Source organism: Lissotriton vulgaris, chromosome 11 (assembly GCF_964263255.1).
Source record: "Lissotriton vulgaris chromosome 11, aLisVul1.2, whole genome shotgun sequence".
NCBI lineage: Eukaryota > Metazoa > Chordata > Amphibia > Caudata > Salamandridae > Lissotriton > Lissotriton vulgaris.
In genome coordinates, this window is record NC_141699.1 from 736674565 (window position 1) to 736696604 (window position 22040).

General features: G+C 46.9%; 1 protein-coding gene across 2 annotated transcripts in view; it reads left to right on the plus strand.

The window, feature by feature from the left end:
• LOC147683421 (chromaffin granule amine transporter-like) overlaps positions 1-22040 on the plus strand; it is a 343654-nt gene that overhangs the window by 263631 nt on the left and 57983 nt on the right. For both annotated transcript variants that reach the window (XM_086944840.1, XM_086944841.1), the window contains exon 12: positions 10331-10382. In XM_086944840.1, the coding sequence (XP_086800966.1) occupies positions 10331-10382 (52 nt within the window). The remainder of the gene's footprint in view (positions 1-10330; positions 10383-22040) is intronic.

Below are 22040 nucleotides of genomic sequence, written 5' to 3' on the forward strand. Positions count from 1 at the left end.
ACTTATTAACTGTAATGGTGTTTTTAAAGGCTTTACATTGCTTTCTCCTAAGTTAAGCCCTAATGCTCGATACCAGCTTCCCAGGGTTGAGATAGGAACTAATTTATAGAGAACCTATTTAGGACCCAGTACCATGTTGGTGGGCTTATATTTGGGGTTAGGTGCCTTCCTACCCCTCCCAATAACCCACCTTCCAACAGTTAGCATTTCTAGATGTTCTAGCTATAGATTCACACCGTATCTATGGCTAACCCAACTGTGCTTGCCTGCTTTTGCGAGTTCTTGAAAGGGACTTGGGGTTGAAACCCAAGCATAACAAGCTGTCCTGTTTTAGCCTAGCAGGAGGCAAAGGAGTCTAGATCTTTAAGGATTTTGTAGTTTCTGTGCAGGTTGCCAACCTACATTCTTCTTCGACCTCTTGTTCGCTAATAACCTGTATTTGCATAGCAGTAGCATCTCTGCCTTAACCCCTTCGATGCGGCCGCGATTTTTCCCGTGTGCGGCCGCCGGCCGAACACGGGCGGGCCATGACGAACCCCAGCCGTCATCAGCACACGAGCACCGTAGTGCATGACGGCTGGGGTTCGTCACCAGCATGGAAGGGGTTAAAAGCTGTATGACAGCAACTCTTATCACTATCTTCCCTTTCATCTCCAACTGTTATTTCGTTCATTTGGAACTATTTTACTAATTTGACAGTATCCCTGCCTGGCGCTTGGTTCTATTTGGATTACTCGCTCTCCTTAGATCACCCCCATTTTCGGTGTAAACCACCCAGCGCCCCATTGCTTCTCTGGCTGGGATGGGGCTATATAGAAGCCTATATGTTTTATTCTCCCCAACCTCCTTTCTAAAGTAGATAACCTAGGCCCTGGTCACTTCCCAGCTTCCCGTGGTTGTTTGCTTCTGAATGGTCCTACAACCATGTACACACCTTGGTTGATTTACAAAGTGCCTTGAGGGGTTGTGGCATTGTAATGTATGCCCACTCTATCTCTGACACTTCTTTCCCCCACCAAACTAAAAAGCACTGCGTTCTTAGAGAAAATAACATCACCTCGCTGGTCGCTCATGCCCAACATCACATCTCTCCATAGATAGGCTCATAAAACCCCCTTCCATCCACTCACTACACAGATTGTGGCCTGCTACCAGTGTGGCCAAGTGCTTCAGTGTTCCACAGAAGACTATTCAGAGATATGTAGGTGCTACAATATAGTACAACACAATATAGTAAAAATACCATTTACCATTTGTTGTCCTTTTCGCTGCACTTTTCTTTTGCCCTTCTCGTGAACATGGCTACAGGTGAAGTGACAACGACAGCAGACGGATATTTATAAAGGATCAATACTCACAGCATCTGAGCTCCAGCTATGAGCGAGAGCCTCTTTCTTGGCTAGAGTTCCGATGCTCTGGGAGTGTGTTGGCTGGCAGGCTGATTGAGTCCACATGCCACATGGTTTTAAATTTTACTAGATATATAGTCTCCTCTTCTGCCTCAGGCAGACTACAAAATCCCACAGGATCCCAATGGATTAGTGGACTGTGGCTGTGGTGATGAAAACGTTTAGTCTTCTTGGAATGCCACCCATTCATGGGGATCCTGTGTAGCACCCTTTAGTTGCTCACTGCCACTCCTTGTACCGTTGGTAGAATCACATTCTCCCTACTCAGTACCTACAATGTTTTTGCACGGGGTTGAGGTAGGTGTAGCATAGCTGTTATGTTTACTTCCAACTTCGATAGCTGACGGAGGGAAAAATATGTGTAACTAATCAGAAGAGGTGAGGGTTAAACTGTGGAATATTTTGCCAGGTTTTTTATGTTGGTTTGAGTTTTGAGCTTGCATATGTGTGATTCAGCTGTTTTTTTCTGATTACACTGAATGATTGATTGAGTGTGCCTGAGATTCAGCTGTGCTAGCTTCAGTCAAATTCCACTTGGGCAATGGCATTGAATGGATTGCCCTTCGGTACGTCCTTGGATGTTTCTCATGGTGTTTTTTTCTTCATTGAGGTTCTGTTATATTTTCATTAAGCACAGCCCTCAAGGCCGGGAGGGCACAACTTGGTTCGGCAATTTATTGTTTGCATGCTGGGCTTATTAAACGTTTTAACTATTATAGTTAGCATTGTCCCAGGATTAGTGAAATCAAGTCTGACTATGCAAACGTGATACTGAATGTAATCTAAGGCAAGCTGGGATACGTTTCTTCCCTGCATATAAAAGAGCACAGCTTCCACAATTTTCAGTGGCTCAGAATTGTTGTTGCTTTAGGTGATGTCTTCTCTTGAAAGGTCGTCTAGAGAGTTTGCAGCACTCTAATACTGCATCAGGGATGTTTAGGTGCCACCATCTAGATATTACATGTGCTCTTTGCTGGCTTCATTGTTACTCTTATTTGCTTACTTCTTACTCATTAGCTTGTGAAAGCTTTCTTTACTATCCTTGTGTCTGTCCCTCTGCTGGAGCATTGACACATTAATTGTGTTCTTCTGCTGATTTTTCAGGAGCTAGATTTTTCTTTTTTTTTTAAGCACTTCACAATAGTGCATGTATTTTCCAACTGTCTATTTAGTTTGCCTCTCTTCCCTTCTCTCTTGACTGGATGCCTCTCCCCTTCCCACTCCTGTTGCTCTTTTGCCTGTATACGTTTCCCCCACCCCATGTCCCATGTTGCTTGCCCATCCCGCTCCTGTTGCTCTTTTGCCTGTATTTGTTTCCCCCACCCCATGCTCCACGTTGCTTGCCCTTCCCGCTCCTGTTTCTCTCTTGCCTATTTACGTTTCCCCCAACCAATGTTCCACATTGCACGCTCTGCCCATTAGTTTACTTACCTCTCTGAACCCAATTGTTGCTTCCCCCAGCTGTGCCCTCTTGTTGCTTCTGCCCCACCCTCTGTGTTAGTTCCAGCCACTTTCCTGGTACTCACCCACCCCTGTCCATTGTGAGTCCATCGGCCCCCCTGCTCTCCATATTAGTTGCCCCCCCCGGACTCCACATTTCAGTCTCTTGCATGTGTTTCTTCTTTGCCCTTGACTTCCAGAGAAGCTGAGGATATTTCAATGTGCATCACCAGGTTGGAAATGGCCTGCACAACTTTTAGATTAAACAGCGCTGAGGAACAAATACTTTAGTTTCGGTTTGAAAGGGACACAGTGACACCACCAACAGTCCCCAGAACTACAATCACTGCCTGGGGTATCACAGTGGAGAAGGTCAGTCCCTCTGCTTCTTTCATCAAAGGGCACAATAGACCCCTCTTACATGTAACACAAGCTGTGCTCCTACCCTCACAGAGACGCTGCCCAGTGAGTGCCACAGACGAGAAAATCAGTTGCTCCTTCTTTCAGTTCTGCAAGTTTTAGATGTGACTCCAAGGCCTCCTTAGTTTTACAACATCACAATTTGTAGGGAACTATGAGACATCTTTTAGCTGTTGGTAGGCAGAAGCCTGATGTGAATCACAGTGCTTTTAGTGAGATGCAAAAGGTAGTGGTGGGGGAAGGGTCTCTAAAAGAGATATGGACTAATTATTTAGGAGTGTGGCTTAAAGAATGTGAACTACTAACCTGTGCATTACACAGCACTCCCTTAAGAACACTTAGGTGCTTCTTTGAGAGTTTTGTGCAGTTGCATCCAAGGGTATCACATAACAACAAATATATGACTAAAACAACCCACACCTATTGACTTTATGAGTGCATTTTAGCAGTTTGATATAAATGCATAACAACATTTTGTTGTAAATAATTAAAATTGGTAATTACAAATGGTACATGTGTGATCATCACTATGTGTGTACTGGAGAGAGGCCAAGGATTGACTGAGCAGGTAATGTGAACACTTCTATGGCCACTGACTTTCACTGCCTTCATCTTCAGCTCCAGAGCTCTAAATCATGCACAATTATGAACACACTCCCAAAACTAGAACTCACCCAGACACCTAAATTAGACTGAGCTCACAGGTACCGTACAAGCATTGCAAAACCCACTACCCCAGCCTTTTAGAGCCAAAACGTCTCGGATTTACTAACACTTAGCAAAGTAAATTCCCATTACAATACAAAATTGCACTAAAGCAAAGATAATTTATTAATGTTAAACAAACTGAAAGCCCTTAGTTAAATGACATTTTATGCAATGTATATACAGAAGATAGGGATAAAACCATTGGCAAGGGTTACCCAAAGGAAAGACCTATTGGCTTTGCCTGTGCTTGTTTTGATATATGAGTTTTTCATCAACCTTCCTCTGGTCCTAGCGTCTGCATGTGTACCCCAACTTTGTGCCAGGTGCTAATGGTGTTTTGACTAGTCTGACTGGGATCCTGTTAATCAGGAACCAGTCTGTCTACTTTCTTCCTAAACTGTTATGCTATGTACTCAGGTACACCGCATATTGGATACTGGGGTACCCTTGTCAGTCCCTAGTATATGGTACCCATGTACCCAGGGCATAGGTACACCAGAGGTCTCCTATGGGCTGCAGCAGGTATTATGATACCCATTCAAAATGGAACTTTAGGCCTGCCATTGCATCCTATGTCAGTCTGTGAATGCACCCCTTACTCAAGATATAGGTTTACTTTATCTAAGGGTCACTGCACTTGAAACCTATGTCACCACTACAGCAGGCCTTTACAATCCTGAGGGCAGGGTGCTTGGTTCTAAGTGAAAGGGTGCCCCTGCATGAGCAGGACACCCCTGCAGCCTACAGAGTTAATTCTCCCTGGTTGTCAGTGAAGCAGCCATATACTAATAAAGAGGAGAATTAGGAGACTGCGTGATGAGCAGGTTGAAAACAGCTACCACCAACCCTATTGTGTTTGGTGTCAAACATGTTGGAATCATACTTCCACACTGGTAACCGGTGTGGGAAGTATTATTCCACCGACCAGGAAGGCCCTTTGTGGGGCTCTCAGTGTTCCTGGTACCAGCCTTCTAGCTCCGTAAAGCACAAAATGGTTGCTCCCGATCAGAGACACATTTCTGCCTTCCTGTTGCTGAGTCAAGCTTGAGCAGAGGACGGCAGAACAATAGGCATCCTGTCACAGGGAGGTGTGGCCACCTCCCAGACAGGATTTAGTGTATTAGGGCTGGGTGGGTGCGATTACCAGAGCCTGAGAACCTGCAGGAGGGGCACATTTGGTGTCCCTGTGCATAGCCCAGTTCAAACCAGTCCTTGGAGCCGTTGACTCCCACTCTGGTGCAAAACTGGACAACCTTCTCCCATTCAGACCCTCCCCTGGGAGGATCCCCTGAATATTTCCAACCCTCTCCCGTGGGTACTTAAGGGCTTTCCTGGTTGTAGGACCTTAGATTCATCGTGGACAAGATTCAGAATTGAAACCATTGCACTTCAACCATCTGTGCATACTCCACTTTGCTGAACTTCGTTTTGGGCCTGGCTTTATCTCCCTTTCAATCTGCTGCATCGTCTGTACCTGTGCATCCTCCAGAAACCTTCCAAGGCCTGTGGAGCATCAAAGACAACCAAAGTAATCTCCCTGAGAGTGAAGGAGTCACTCCCCTGCATTCGTAGGCACACCAATGAAGATGACCAGTCAGCAGATCCCGAGCTTCTCTGGACTCTGTGGGCTCTGCAACTCAGGTCATGGTTTTTCTCAGCCACCTGTGGCCTGCTGTCCCCTCTGACCAAGTTTGAGACCAGAAGCTTGAGTGAGGGCTGCAATAATTGAACCCCAGGGTACCACATCCCCTTTGCAGTTGCATAGGCTTGTTACATCTTTGCAAGAAGATCTCCGGGCTCCAAGTAGCCCCACCCACGACCACCTTCTGTGACCAGAATCTTTGGCCACACCACATCGTGTGCAGCAAGCCTGCCTCTTTTGGTGAGCTGCCCGAGGTCCTCTCGCGACTCCAGGGCTGTTGGCCTGCAGGTCCATTTGAGGGTCACCTTTGCTTTCCTTGGGATTTCCTGATTGCTTGGGGCCTGCCCTTACTCCCCTGCATGTGGTTAGTCTCCTGAACCTTACTGGTCCGAACTGTACACTTTCCTGACTTCCTGCGTGGGTTGCTTTTGCCAAGACTTGTTGGTGTCCTGCCGGACACTGATCCCTCAGCTCTCGACATCCTTCATGGTGCAACTTGTTTCCCGCTCCTGGTCATCCTCAGTATCGCCTGGTCCCTACAGCTGCAGAGTCGAGGTCATCGACATCCATCCTGAAGCACCCAACATCAGTGGGCATTCGTCTACCGAGCCGCTGGTCACTCCCCATTGACCCCGACTTCGTCCCATCTGCTTTAAGGTACTCTTCATCAAAAATCAATGTTTGATTCCTCCAGACACTTTCTCCTCTTCCAGCAGCAACACTTTCCTAAAGTCCTCCTTCAGGTTTGACTGCGGTTTTCGATGCCTCTTCACACCTATGCACCCGGATTCCCTGGGATAGGTAACTTGGGTCCCATGGTATCCATGGGTGGGGTGGCTCTAAAACCTTCTGTCTTCCACAGGGTTTCTTTAGGGTCCAGTGGGAAGTGTCCTTAATCATTGAAATTCCAACCGCGACATGGACATAGACTTGTATGGAGCATGCAATTGTGTTCACATAATGCACATGTACTCCGTGGGGTCCCTGTCTACTCTACTTGGGTGCTTCCTTGGGGTCCCAGAAATTCTATGTCCTCTCGACATTGTCCTGACTTGAGTCGTTCTTCTTATACAACTTTCTCAGTATATGGCTTGGTCCCCCCTGGGGCCCGCTGTGTATTCATGTTATTTTTTGTGATTCCTTTGCTAAAGTATTGTGTGCTTTGTGTCTGTTTCCGTGTGGGAGATACTGTAACATACTAGATATGGTTATATAATAAATACATATTTTTATAACTACTGTGTGGTTCCCTTTACATTTAATCTATACTACTAGATTGCATTCTGGTAAAACAAGCTGCTTTACACTCCTTCAAGACTAAGCCTGAAGTCTGCTCTCCACAGCTACCATTTAGATAGCTTTCTAAGGTTATCTGAGACCTCCTAAATCACAATAAGTGTTGTCTGGACTGGTGCAAGGTGCCCACTTACATTGATGGACATCATATACCAGGCCAGCCTCTCACACAGTGTCAGTGGTGGCAGGCCGCAGAGACAGATACACACTGGCTGCCATTCTCTGTTCTAAAAATGGTTAAAGCGAGAGGGAGCAGGAAAAGGTAGTCTTAGATGGGCCATGTCCTCTGGCAATGGCAGCTGGTAGCATTGTGAGGTGGAGAAGCAGGTACTCTGTCCATAATTTGAAGAAACCCTGGGGCCAATTCACAAAGGGCCTCCGCGCTCGTCACCCGTACTTGAGGTAGGACCTCTGCATTGATGTTTCCCATTGCAGAGGCCCAGCCACACAAGCACCCCCCCACGCCATGACTGCCGGGCCTCTGCCACAAGTGCGGAGGCTCGTTGTGAATTGGGCCCCTGGTGGGAATGGTTGGGCACTGATCAGAAAGTTTTTAAGATGAGTGGGGTTGAAGAAAATAGAGACACATGGTTAGAGTAAGGGGGCAGCTTCTTTATTTTTGGCTGGTAGCGTCATGCCAGCATTTTTGTTTACATATGGTTAGCAACAACATGTCATAGAAGTTTTATATTTATTTATAGGCACACCCACATGTCAGGGAAACGTAGGGATTGATTTCAAATTTGGCAGATGGGTTCTCCATCACAAACATGATGGATATTCTCTCTGCCTTATTATAAGTGCATTAAATCATAAATCTTTCTCTATTTTCTCTTGCTTTCTAAAGCCTTGCATATTAAAAGGTTTTTCAGCTATTCATCCCTGGGTGGCTATCCAGTCCCTCATGCTTAACCCATCCAAATTTTAGGTCCTGTACTTTTCTTTCTGATCAATGTCTGGTTCCAAAACTAACTATATCCACTTCCCCAACTGGCACGCTGGGTTTCTCTACCTCCATGAAAACCCTGCCATCTTTTGTAACCACAGAAGGTGCAGCTGCACATTCCCAATTACAAAACATACAAAATAGCCGCTCAGGGCATTTGGCACACGCAACTCACTAATACGACATGCTACTAATGGACCAACCCCAATCCTCAAGGTCTTTCATTGGGCAAGATCCTAAACGTTGCCACTAGAATTCTTTTCAATCTCCCCAGACATACTAGACATACTTCTAGTGCCATCAAGCTGACTGGCTATCCTGAAAACAAAGGGTTTACTCCTATTATGCAGATATAAAGCAATCAATGAAATTTCCTGTGGCTATCTCTCTGACATGTTATCCTGCTACACTTCACCCCAGATACTAAGATCAGCAAATCAAAACTACTACTCTCACCCAAACTGCCTTATATGGCATCTAGGTTTTGATCTTTCAACCCTCCTAGGATTTCTCATTTAAAATTGCCCCAAAAGATCACCTCCTACTGCAAAAATGCCAAGAGTGACTATTACATCACTAAACACAAATCACCAAACTTACCTATTCTGGGCCATACGTACCAAGCAAATTCGCTTTCGCAAAGGCCGAAATCTGCAGAATTTCGGCCTTTGCGAATGTGAATTTGCTAAATGGTATGTATAAACCAAAATCTGGTGCAAAACAAGGAATCGCAAAATTTGCGATTCCTTTTTTTGCAATTGGATTTAAGGAATCGCAAATTTTGCAACTCCTTAAATGCAATGTATGATGCTAAAAAAAATTGCAAAATGTCCTTAAGGAATCGCAAATTACCACCAACTTCTAGTTGGTGGTAAGTTGCGAATTCCATGAAAAATGCAAATTTTGGCATTTTTCAAAGTGCCATGTGATGCACATGCGCCACATGTGCACCCATGCATATTTTAGGGGTGCAACAGCGTGTCCTTTGGACAACCCTGCACCCTTGAAATTATTCTCAATTTCCGATTAGCAAATTGCGAATCGCACATTGAGAATAACTTCCCATTCATTCCTATGGGCCTCCTGACCCATAGAAATTAATGGGAAGGTATTCCTTAATTGTGATTCGCAATTTGCTAATCGCAATTAAGGAATTTTAAGAAATCGCAAAAAAATGCATTTTGTACATACATACCTATTTGCGATTCTCAAATAGCGATTTCTTAAAAATCGCTATTTGAGAATCGCAAAACTGGATGATGATACATATGGCCCTTTATGTCTATAAGTCTGTCTGGAAATAAATATTTGATTGTCTGTCCTTACTGTGAAAGGAGATTCTGAAGGACCATGTATCACCATCAACTAACAACAATTGGTACTGGTGTAAACCACTCAGTACTCATTTAGCGAATTTGTGTATTAAATTGTTTCTGTGTGCAGCATTTTACTTTGCAATTTTACTGCTGCTACTGCTGCTAAATTAACAAACAAATCTTAACTTGTCTAAGTTTAATCAGTAAAGAATTTTTACAAATGAGTGGAAGCATCCTATCATGGAAATGACTTCTACAGTTATGGGTGGTAGCACCATGTTGGGGAAGCAGACTCTATGGTTATGGGTGGTAGCATCATATCAGAGAAGTTTTTTACTCAGTAAAGGTTAGTGGGATCATGTGGTCGGAATTTCTAAAGTTGTGGGCAGTACCATCATATTGACAAAGCTTCTACTATACATATGTATATACTATTATATTTATGTATTTGTATATATGTGTGTGTGTGTGCGTGCAGTGGACATTTCAAAGGTTTTGGTCACTAGCATCGTCATAGAGGCTTGTTGCATAATGTTGGGAGGTGGTATTATGTGGTGGAAACTTCTTAAGTTGTGGACACTAACATCATGTTTGTGAAACTTCTGATATAGATATGGGTGGTAGCCACATGTGGTGGAAACATCTAAAGTTTTTCATCACTAGCATCATGTTGGCAAAGCTTCTAGAGTAGATGCGGGTATTAGCATCATGTTTGGAATCATCTATAAAGAATAATAACTTCATTTTGGGATAGCATCTACATTTAAGAGCGCCAGCATCATCACATGAAAGCCTGTTCTATAGCTGTGGATCCATCTATCATTGTGGGTGGTATCTCCATGTTGGGGCAGTTTCCATAATTATGGACAGTACTAGCACATCAGAGAAACATCTATAGTGAAAGTCAGTGGTATTGTGTCGGAGAAAGATCTTCTATAGTTAAAGGTGGTAGTAGTTTGTAGTTATGGGCAGCAGCAACATATCAGATAAACTTTGTTTCAAAGTCAAATGTTTTTTTTTAACTCTAAGTACTATGGTCCTTTTTCTCATTATAATGTCGCTAATATATTTCTACAGCAATGGTAGGATAAGCACCAAGTATCCAAGAATTGTTTTTCACCTCACTAATATTCCCTTCAATGTTTTGATGCAGGTGGCTATGTTCCATGATTGGGATGGTGATCGTAGGAATCAGCCTTCTTTGTGTAAGTACTGAAGATTTTGTGAGGAATAAAGGGGGTGTATTGGAGAAACAAAAAGAAACAGAAGGAAAGAAAAAATTAATTAGATAAAGGGGAGTGACTTAAAAGAAGATGCCAGCACGAAAAGAATATCTGGAATGTTAGCAATTCAGACATGTGGCAAACGTTTTAAGAAGTGCTACACTCTACCTAAAGTACATGACATCACAGAAGCAAAAAAAGGAAAACTAGTGAGCTGTTCAGAGTACATAAATCCAATTTAAATATGGAGTTTTCTCCAAAGGTGCTCGGAAATTCCTACATGTTTACCGCAAAAATATTAAATAGATTGATTTATTTAGAGATACGATCATTTCTCTAAACAAATTGATGTATTTAAGTCTGAGCTGCCTGTCCCACACTGCCTGCCCTGTCTTGCTCTGAAGCAGGAGATGTAAGCCAGGCAGTTAATAAACTTTCTGCAATTTGACACACAATGCAGGACTTACCTTTCTAAAGCCCTTCATTGCAGTATTAACAATGTAGGCCAGTGACGCTGTCAGCATCAAGGTTTCAGACGTTGGAGTCTACATCCCTGCATGAGGCTAGACGTCTGCCATTCATAGACATGGATCCCACCTTTTCCCGTGCGTCACATGGTAGGATTGGTTACAAGTACGTGTGATTTGGCGCCTTCTCCTTTGTCATAGTAAATGTTATTATGCTAATCTTGTGTTACGTATGTTGTGCTGAGACCGTTGGGCCCGCTAACCTGTTCCACTGTGACACCCCTGGCCCTGGCTGCATGTCACTGGCTCATTTAGAAGTCGAGCTGCTCTATTTGTTCCCCAGTGAATTTGTTCCAAAAGATGAGCAGGGTTTTTGTTCCCTTGTGAAGGTCATCCAAATACCTGAGACAAGGGCAAAGGGAGAAATATGTGCTCAAATTAAAGACAGTTACCTGCTGTATTGCATTGAAAAATGTTTTACCATCACCCCCTTAACATTGATGAAAAAAACATGGATTGATTTACGAACCTATGCATTCTAAACATGTTACGGTAATGCATGTCAGCGATTTAGTTCCTCTTTTATTTCACATGTTTTACTTAATCTTACATCCCCAAGAGTGTTAGTTATTTTCTCATGTTGTGTTTCTGTACTTTTGACTGGCGTCTTATTACTCTTGTACAGTGCATACTTTGAGACGTACCACATGTTTATGAGGGCTTTTGATTGGGGGCTTTGGCTCTCTGGCTGAAAACAAAGTACAGTGCCTGTGAGTGGGTTGACCTCTCTGCAGAGTACACAGAACAGTGCTCATGTATTTGTGTTGCAATTGAAATGCTGTGCAAATGTGTGTGAAGGGAGTACACAGATGTCAAATATTTATGAGTCAAAACTAAAAGAAAAGAAAGTGCTTAAATGTGAGAGAGTGCAGTGTATGTTTGGGGTGGTGAAGTGAGAGAAACGCGAGGAAGTGCATCCAGGGGAGAGTGAAAAGTGGGTGCTGAAGATGAGGTGATTTTGAAAATGTGCAGATGGATGAGATGTGCACAGAAAATGTGCATACATGTCTAACAAAAGCGTGCATAATTGAAGGCTAAAATTGCTTCCACAGGCCTCAATAATATTTTATTCACAGGCTCACAATTTCAGAATTGAAACATTTTAAGTATTAATTATTTATAACCAGTCATTATTGTCACTCATTTATCTTAAACAGCTATCAACCATTAACAAAGCCAATAGTACTAGCAGGTTTTAGGTGTATGTAAGTTGTTGTGTTATATATCTGGATTAAATACCATCTAAAAAAAAAATACCGTTTGGGAGGCACACTATGGGAATCACGAAAATATTCTTTACATGGTTCATTTTAGAGAGCCCCGACTTTTTTCTTTATTTTTTAGTTTTGCTTTTTAATTCTTTATTGACAATTCCCCAATTTCTTTTAATACATCCCATCAGCCCCTCCCTCGGCCCCCATCCAAGCCAGCGAAAATACAAATTAAACCGAATCAGGCAGGTGGATGAGAAAAAATAAGAGCAATTTACAGATTTTCAATATGGAATTTAAGATAGAAATACCCAAAATCACATAGAACCCAGATATCAATCCCATCATGTTAGGGGGGTATCCCCCTCATGCCAGTATGAATCATATTATACCACACATTACTCCACCCCTGATTGCCTTATTCTTCCATTCTCAAAATATGTCTCCAGCCATTCCCTCATTGGGGCCCAAATTTGCAGACCTCTTTTCCCAGCTCATCTGCCTTTCCGAGCATAGAGTGCCATTTCAATATGATAAGATAGATATAAGCCATACCAGCCATTTATTTAGAGATAGAGGAGCAGGGTCAGGCCAGGCGGATGCTAAACACAGACTTAATACTGCCATAGAGAGAAACATAAAAGGTTGAGCCAGTATGGGGATTTTCTCTTTTTGTACCGGTAATAAGATCAGTTGAGGTGTAACCTCAATCTGCAAACCCACTTTGGATTCTAAAAATTTACTTACACCCCTGTTTAAATTTCCTAGGCATAAGTATTCCGCAACAGGAAGACTAATTTCCGCCCCATAAAACTGACAACGCAGTCAATTTTTGTGCCAGATACTCCTCCCCATTTGATTATTTTAGCAGGTGTAATATAAAGGTTGAACAATGTTTTGTAGTGCTGGGCTTGCAGATTGGCGGACAGAAAGGTTGAACGAGCCAGGTCTAAAGAGGAGAGACTATCCCCATTCGCCATTTGTAATATCCCCTGCCAGCAATCAGCATGCTTTCCCAGATCGTCCCCAACCTATCGTTTAACATCTTATTGATGGCTTTCTCCCAATTAACAGATCTGACAGATCGACCCTGGAAAACCCACCCCTCCCACCTCCTTTTTTTCCCCCTATAAAGTCCCTATTCTGCAAGAATTTGAAAAACTCATAGTTCCCTAGAATAACGTTTTTTTAACAACTTCAAAGGTAGTTATACTTTTATCATCACAAAAATCTCCAAGAATGGATGGTCCTTGCTCTTTCCAGCGTCTAAAGGAGGGATCATTAAATATATCCTCAAAAGGGGGTTATCTTGGAGAGGTGTATAAAAGCTAAAGCAGTCAATTCCTACTTTCTTTCGGACACTAGCACATACTCAGTAAGCATACAGAAGCATCTTCAACCTCACTTTTTTATAATATCCATAATCTACTTGAAGAAACAGGCACCCCAAGCCTCATCACCAATTGCAAGTTCATTAATTGTGGGAGAATAATTGCTACCAACACAACCACACGGGACAAGGGTCTCAGGGAATATTTACCGACCGAAAACGAGATTCAATCCCCAACTCAACTAATCAAAATACAAATAAATATGGTGGTCTTTAAAAGTATAAGAGAGAAAGAGAGACAGCAAATGTCAAACATATACCCTATAGTGTTAGCTAGAATACCGAATGGAGTATTACATTCCATACTCGGAACACATACCAACAACACAGACGTGCATAGAGACCATTACGGAACAGCCAGATCTCCATCAACTGCCAATCCTGGCCAGTGTCATCATATGGATATCTTTTGTTCTTTACCACTCAAGCCGTCTGATACAAAAGGAGGTGATGTGGTACAAGGTACGTATGGATCTCTGTGATCATTGCATAGAATTATAAATGATGACCAATGACCAATTGTATATCATAGTCATCCAATGTCTCTACACAATATCTACTGACTGTGTGATGGAGAAAGAAGAAGGAAAAAGTGCAGTGCATGTGATATAGTGATTTAAAAAGGATATGGAGAAGAAAAAAACTTTTTATTCTAAGTATCTCTCCCAAACCTAATAACATTTTTGCAGATGCGGCCTGAAAAACAAATAAGCCACTGCTCTTAAAAAGAAATTTGTTTGACTTGTTTCAGCCTGATGGGCCACTTGTCCAGGCTTTCTTCAGGACCTCAATCTGCTACTGCATATGTGAAAAAACTATTATTATGTAATTGTCTTATTACCTCCATACAGGCATAGTGATTTTTTCACACCTCACCCGGTAAACACTCAGGTATATGAGACCCGCCCTCTCCGTCGGTGCCTCCGACTGCACCACAGTGTGTGGGAGGTCAATTGATGACAGTATACTCCTTGCCTTTGCCATAAAGCAAATCATTCATCTGTTGCAATGTCAAGGCCCTGTAACACATTAAAAAATTCAGGATTGCCCATCCCCCCATTGTTTCGAGAGGGTCAAAACCATCCGCACCCTCCGAGGTCTGGCATAAGCCCACCAAAATCTCCAGGTCATTCCATCCAAAGCCTTAAACCAAGATGATTCACCTCCAGGGGTATGGCTCTAAAAAAGTATAAAAATGTGAGTAAAAATATAATTTTAATTAGATTATACCTCCCAATCAAGGTGAGTGTAAGATTATTCCACCATTGCAGCTCCATCTTAGTTTTACTAATCAAAGGGTCTAAATTACTCTCCACAATTTTGTCTATATCTGCCATAATATTAACCCTCAGATACACTGAATTCAGCACTGCCGCTTATCATCGCATAGAACATTGCCATATATGAGTATCTGAGTCTTATCCCGGCTAAATCGATACCCAGCAATTTGGTCAAATTGATCATCCTCAAGTTCAATATCCTCAACTGCCCTAGTAGGATCCGGGGAAACTATTGCCAAATTATCTGCATACGCCAGAATTTTAGTTTCCCACCAACTCATACAAATCGGTAAAATTAAAGAATTACCTTCAATCGCTGGATTAGAGGATCGATATAAAGGATAAACAGAATGGGGGAACTAGGACAGCCCAGCCTTGTTCCCCGCTGAATCACTGCTGTCTCTGACTCTTCGCCCATTATGGACATTTTAGCAATAGAATTAATATATAGTGTTTTAATCCATTTAATATAATCAGGCCCCAGTTCTTTTTTATCCTTTATAGCCCATAGATATGACCAGGAGACCCTATTGAAGACCTCCTCTGCTTCCAGAAGTATTAATGCCATAGGGTCTCCTGAGTTCTTAGCCATGTCAAATAGGGTAATTGCCAGACGGATATGATCGGTTGTTCCCATTCCAGGGATACAACTGTGTTGTACAGGGGACACAATCTTCTTTATTATTATTCATGATAACCGCGTAACTAATATTTTTGGCATACATTTTGGTATCGCAATTAATTAAAGTAATTGGTCGATAACACCCCAGATCCAACACAGACTTACCCTTTTCAGGAAACACCATGATCTTGGTGGAAGCCCACGAGTCAAGTGGAGCAATACCCTTTTGTATACACAAGAATACCTCTAGAATATATTTACTGAGGCTAGTAGCAAAGGTTTTATAAAACTCTCCTGGGATTAGATCAGTACCAGCTCCCTTACCAGACGCTAAGCAAGATATAGAAGATGTAACTTCTTCTTTTGAGATGAGTTGATCTAAAAGCTCTTCATTTAGGACTTTCCAGATCGTCCCACATCTCTCCATCTTCTACCTCCTTTTCAGCATATAGCCAAGATAATATTTCTGAAAATCAGACTGTATCCCACCTGGATTATCAATAATTCCTAAATTTGTGTCTCTTGCAGTTGCTTGAGTTCCCTAGAGGTCATCTGCTGTCTGGTGCTAAATTCCAACGTATGTCCCACTCTTTCATTATATTCATATGTTTTATTTTTCCAAATTGTATATTTGTCCGGTGTTTTCTTGGCCAATATATCCATAATGGCAGCTTTGGCCTTTGCAACGTGCAGCTGGGCATCTTCACTAACTGATCACCGCAACACAGCCTATACCAAGCCTGTCTCAGCCACCCATAAGGCCTGATAAAATTGCTGCAGATGTTGTTTCTCCTTTTTCTGTCTGACCTTGCTAAATCTTGAGGTTTCCCCTCGGATGTCCGTTTAAACGCATCCCATGTTATACCCGTAGGGACACTCCCTATATTTTCAGCCACACATATTGGGACCCACTTCATCATATGATTAACATAATCATCATCTAATAGCAAAGCCCTCTCAAATGACCAGCCCCTAATGGGGTGCAGGATAGATTGTATATCTAGCTCTAAAAATAAGCGGTTGGGGCGTGGCCAAGATGGAGGAGTAGGAGGACGTGCGCTCCGGAGCTCCTGATCCCCACCGAGGCCCCAAGCCCTATTTCCAGCTACTTTCTCCCCCCCGGAGCCACAAAGTACAGCTGCAAGTGCGGGGGAATCGGCATTCTCCCGAACGCACCGGAAAAACACAGCGGCGCATATTCTGGCGGAGGTCGGAGCGCCTGGCGCCGGATCAGCACTGACGGGAGCCGGGGCCTCTTGCCCATGCCGAGGTGGTGCACAGCGGAGCTGCGGTCGCCGCGAGGGACCGCCCAGCCAGGGGACGCTGAGTAAACCATTGCGGGGGGTCCGGGAACCGGCCACGGACACTCGGCGCCGGTGGCGCCTGCGAAACACCTACCCCGCCCCCCGAGGAACAAGATGGCGGTGAGCTGGTGCGGAGTTCTCTCCCTGCCCGGCGGAGACTGTCTCCCCGATTGAACGGAGTGCACGATTGGGCGGCGGACCCCCGGAGGCAAGTCAGGACTTTGTGCGGAGGGGAGAGGGGAAGCCTGAAGCGGAGGGCCCGGCTGCCGGAGTGTGGAGTCCGCTGCACTCTGGGACGCGGGGAGGGCCGGACTCGGACCTACGCAAGCGGCCGGCTTTGGGGCCTACTGCGGGCCTAGTTGACGATCGGCGGCGGCCGATCGGGAGGCTGCGGACCACCGGCAATCCCATTGGCGGTCCGGTAGGCACAAGGGGTCTCTCTGCACTGTCCAGGGGTGGATCCCGCTGCTCCCGGCACTGATCGCACCCAGCGCAGCCCCATCGGCGGGGCATCAAAGCACCAGGCCGCAGGCGAGTCGGGCCTGGGCTGAGGCCGGGGAGGAAGACGCCTACCTGCACCCCGGGCCTCGGAGGCACAGCACGACGGTGGGCCCCCAGCCCAACGGTCGGGACTACGGCACACGGAGCTGATCCCCTGGGTCCCCAGGGGACCCTGCAGTGAGTCAGGCAGCTGGGGGTCGCCGGAGGGGAGAGTCGCGGCTGAGGCCCCTGGGCGCTACGAGGGACCGGAAGCTGGGAGGCTGAGACGCAGAGCTATTGGTCGCCATTGACCCCGGCCAACTTGGCACTGGGACGGTCGGTCCCTTACTTCGGGGGAGCCTCTGGCGGCGTATTGGATCGGACTGTGAGGCGGCGCAGGGGCCGGACATTACCGCGACCTCCACACGGTCCCTGAGGGCCTGCTGCGGCCTAGCTAAGAGGGAGACCCCGCAGGAGCGCTGGTGACGCCGAACCTGAGGCCGAAGAGCGGCGCCGGGCTGATTGGTGTTGTGGACCCCGGAGGGGCGGCCAGTGGAGCGGCTCGGCCCCACAGATCGTGCCAGAGACCACTAGCTCGGTTCCTAAACCGCAACGGGGGTTGGTCTATTGACTTTCCGAGAGGCGCACCGTGGTGGCAAGCATGTCGAGCAACAGGGGAACCCGGAAGGGGGACCGCACGCTACCTGAGATGCTGAACCGGAGCAATGCGAGACAGGACCGGGGACAGCCATCCCCTCCCCACCCGAGTGGTTCTCAGGGAGCGAGCGGAGGAGAACCACCGGTTACGAGATCCTTCCTGGAGTCCCTTTTCAGCACATTGAGGGAAGACTTTCAGACGCTCAAGCAGGAGGTCGCAAGTGAGGTCCGCGAGATACGGAGGGAGGTGGACGGTCTGGGTGACAGAGTGTCCACAGTGGAAGAAGCGGGACATGCTAGGGACGATGAAATCACACAGTTGCAGCAGGAGGTCATCCGACTCCGAGAACAACACATTGACCTGCAATCGCACTCGGAGGACCTGGAAAATCGTTCCAGGAGGAACAACATCCGTGTCCGGGGAGTTCCGTCCCGAGAGGAAGGGGAGGATGTAGCTGCATACCTTGGGGAACTGTTCCGAGAGGTACTGGGGGAACCGGCTGACTTTCCTATCCGGATAGACAGGGCGCACAGAGTAGGCCTGCAGCGCCGGACTTCAGCGCCCCCCCCCGATATCTTGGCCTTCTTGCCTGACTACCCCCTGAAGGAGCGGATACTACGGGAGGCTCGGAGAAGACCCGCCCTGGAGTTCCGGGGCCACCGAGTGGCTCTGTACCAAGATCTGGCTGCAACAACCCTGCAGAAGCGCAAAGCTTTTAAAATTGCGACTGACTTTCTCAGGGAGCATGGAACTCAGTATTCATGGGGTCATCCTTTCCGGCTCATTTTTAGGTGGAATGGCACTTTGCACCAGTTGCGCTCCCTTCAGGACACGTGTGGGGTTCTGGGGATCACCGCCACTGAGGACGGTACGCACACACCCCGCCGGAGCCGTGTCACCAGGGACGGATGGCAGACGATCCCCGGCCGACAATCATCTACTTCTTCGACACGACCGGGCTCTCCTGCGGCCCTAGTGGAGTCTGGCGCCGCCACGCAGGAAAGGGCGGATGATCCTGCGACGATGGTAGTGGCGCTGACAGCTTAAAGTGAACTCCGGGGGGAGATCGACATCGCTATCATGGAGCTACAGGTTTGGGGGTCTGGGGGGGAGGGGGGAACGGAGAGATGCGTGGTGGCTGGACGTCCACTTGTTTGACTTTCCGCAGGCTTGTCCGATAAGGACCGGACTGGGACACTGGGTTTGCAAGGTTCTCGGGGGGGTGAGAAGGGATGGGATTAGGGTTGTTGAACCAGTCCCGGTTGAGGGAGGGGACTGGGGGAGGGGGGGTTGTTGGGGTAGACTGGGGACGGTTGGGGGGGTTGGGAGTTGGAAGTGGGGAGGGAGGGTCGTCCAGTGCACATGGGGGTTTTTTAGTCGTCCTAGCAATGCCTATGTTTCTTGGTTTGCTTCCACTTTGCTATGGTGTTTGTGGCCTGGCCTGTCCACCTGATTTGAATGTGGGCTTGCATGGGATGGAGAGATCTGTGAGGAATTCCTGGCGGGTGGTGAGTCCCTGGATGGTCTGTTTGATCTATGGTAGATACCTCATCTGCGGCTCTTTGTGTCCCTGCTCCTTACTTGTTGCTTGGCTCCACACCATGCCAGATAGTGCCTCTGTTTTGCCGCCTCTGCCGGGTGGGGGCCCTGTAGCTTTTTGCTGTGCTGTTGTTCATGCCTCCTGCCACGTTTAAGGTTGTAACCCTGAATGTGCGGGGTTTGAATAATCCCGTTAAGAGGAGGGCTGTCCTTTCGCTCTTAGAGAACACTCAGGCTGATATTTGTCTCCTACAAGAGACGCACTTATTATCACAAGACACACACAGACTTCGATCGCGAAAATTCCCTTCGCAATTCTTTTCCTCTTGCACTACAAAAACGGCTGGGGTGGCGATTCTGGTGGCGCGACACTTCAAGGGGGAGATTCTCCACAAATTCACTGAACAAAAAGGTAGATTATTGGCTTATCGGTTTAGGATAGGGGGTCTTCTATTTACGATCGGGTCCCTGTACAGCCCCAATGAACGGCAGGACCGCTTTCTACAGGCGGCAATCGAGGAGGTCACCTCTACCCAGGATCGACACATCATACTCGGGGGGGACTTTAATATTGTCTTTGACTCCGCAATGGATAGGTCGGCGCAACGCTCCCCTCAAGTCGGAGAGCTATCCGCGGACCGTAAGGCCCAGCTAAAGGAGGTGGACCTCCTGGATCTGTGGCGACATCTACACCCGACTGATAGGGAATATTCGTATTATTCCCATGCCCATAAGACATACGCGCGGCTGGACCACCTCTTAGTTACCGCCCCGGTGAAAACGCTAGCCTCGAGTTCGGAGATAGGAGTGATCTCCCTCTCTGACCATGCCCCGGTTGAGGTCCTGCTGAGTGTGCCTCCGACGGCTCCCCACCCTCGGACGTGGCGCCTCCGAGACACACTGCTGCACAGAAAGGAAGTGGTTGCTCGCATTGAGAAGGTGATTCAGGAGTTTCAATCCCATAACGACAACACAGACACTACCCGGGCCACGCAATGGGCAGCCATGAAGGCTGTTATCAGAGGGGAATTTATTGCGATCTCCTCGGCGGATAATAAATTGCGGCGGGCCAAGAGAGAAGAACTGACGGATCGGGTTAGGGAGCTTGAGCAGATCCATCGCAGAACGGGGGCTCCCCGAATTTGGCGGCAGCTCAGGGAGGCCAGGAAGCTTCTTGCGGCCCTGGACCTTGACCGGGCGGAATATGCGGCGTTGCGGTTGCGTCACACCTTTTACACCGGTGGGGATCGCTGTGGCCGGTTGCTGGCAAATAGGCTACGAGTAGCGAGGCAGTCCCAGCTTGTTAAGGAGGTCTCGGACTCAACGGGGTTCCTGGAAACAGAAGACGCTCGAATAGCAGCAGTCTTCCGCGGTTTTTACGGGGAGCTATATACGGGGGACCCCCCAGATGAAGTGGCCATGGACGCTTATCTGGACTCTGTCACGTTGCCCTCTTTAGAGCCGTTCCAAGCGGAACACTTAGACAGAGACATTCGGATTGAGGAGGTGGTCTCCGCTATTGCCAGACTTAAGCATGGCAAAGCACCGGGTCCGGATGGATACATAGCGCTTTACTATAAGACGTTCTGCACGACGTTAGCCCCCATCCTGACACGCCTCTTCAATTCATTCGCGGAACCTGGAGCCATTCCACCCGATCTACTTCGGGCCACGATCTCGGTTATCCCCAAGCCGGGCAAGGACCCGAAACAATGCGGGTCGTATAGGCCGATCTCCCTCCTGAATATTGACCTGAAGCTGTATACGGGGATCTTGGCCGCTAGACTAGCTCTCCATTTGCCGGGGCTGATCGATCCGGACCAGGCAGGTTTTGTCCCCGGGAGACAGACAGTGGACAATACAAAACGGATAGTTCACCTATTGGAGAAGGCCTCCCGGATCCCGGGAGAACGGATGATGTTGGCGGTAGATGCAGAAAAAGCATTTGACCGGGTCCATTGGCCTTACTTGGAGCGGGTGCTTATGAAGGCTGGTATAGGGGAGAAGTTCCGCTCCATGGTCCTTAATTGTTACAGTCGCCCGTCGGCGGTGGTCCGTGTCAACGGGCTCGCTTCTGACTCCTTTGCTATCGAACGCGGCACCAGGCAGGGCTGCCCGCTCTCGCCTCTGCTTTTCGCGCTCTATATGGAGCCGTTAGCCCAGCGGATGCGCGATAACCCAATGGTGACTGGCATCCAAATGGGAGGCTTCACTCATGCCATCAGCCTCTATGCTGATGATGTTATTCTGTCCATTGATAGGCCCCGCATAGCTCTACCGGCATGCATGGAAGAACTGGCCTCTTTTGGCGCGGTATCAGGGTTCAAGATGAACATGGGGAAGTCGGTGGCGTTGGATATCTCTCTTGAGCCGGACACCAGAGCCTGTCTGCAACAGCGATTCCCCATGCTCTGGTCCTCAGGGGCGGTCCCATATCTGGGGATCCAGATTGCCCCTACCCTACCAGCTATGGTATCAGCGAACTACCGAGCCCTGGGTGCCAAGATTAAGGAGGAACTGGGTCGGTGGAACAGAGGCATCCTTTCCTGGCTCGGCAGGATAGCCGCTGTTAAAATGACGATCTTACCTCAGGTGCTGTACCTTTTTCGGGCCCTCCCACTCCAACCGC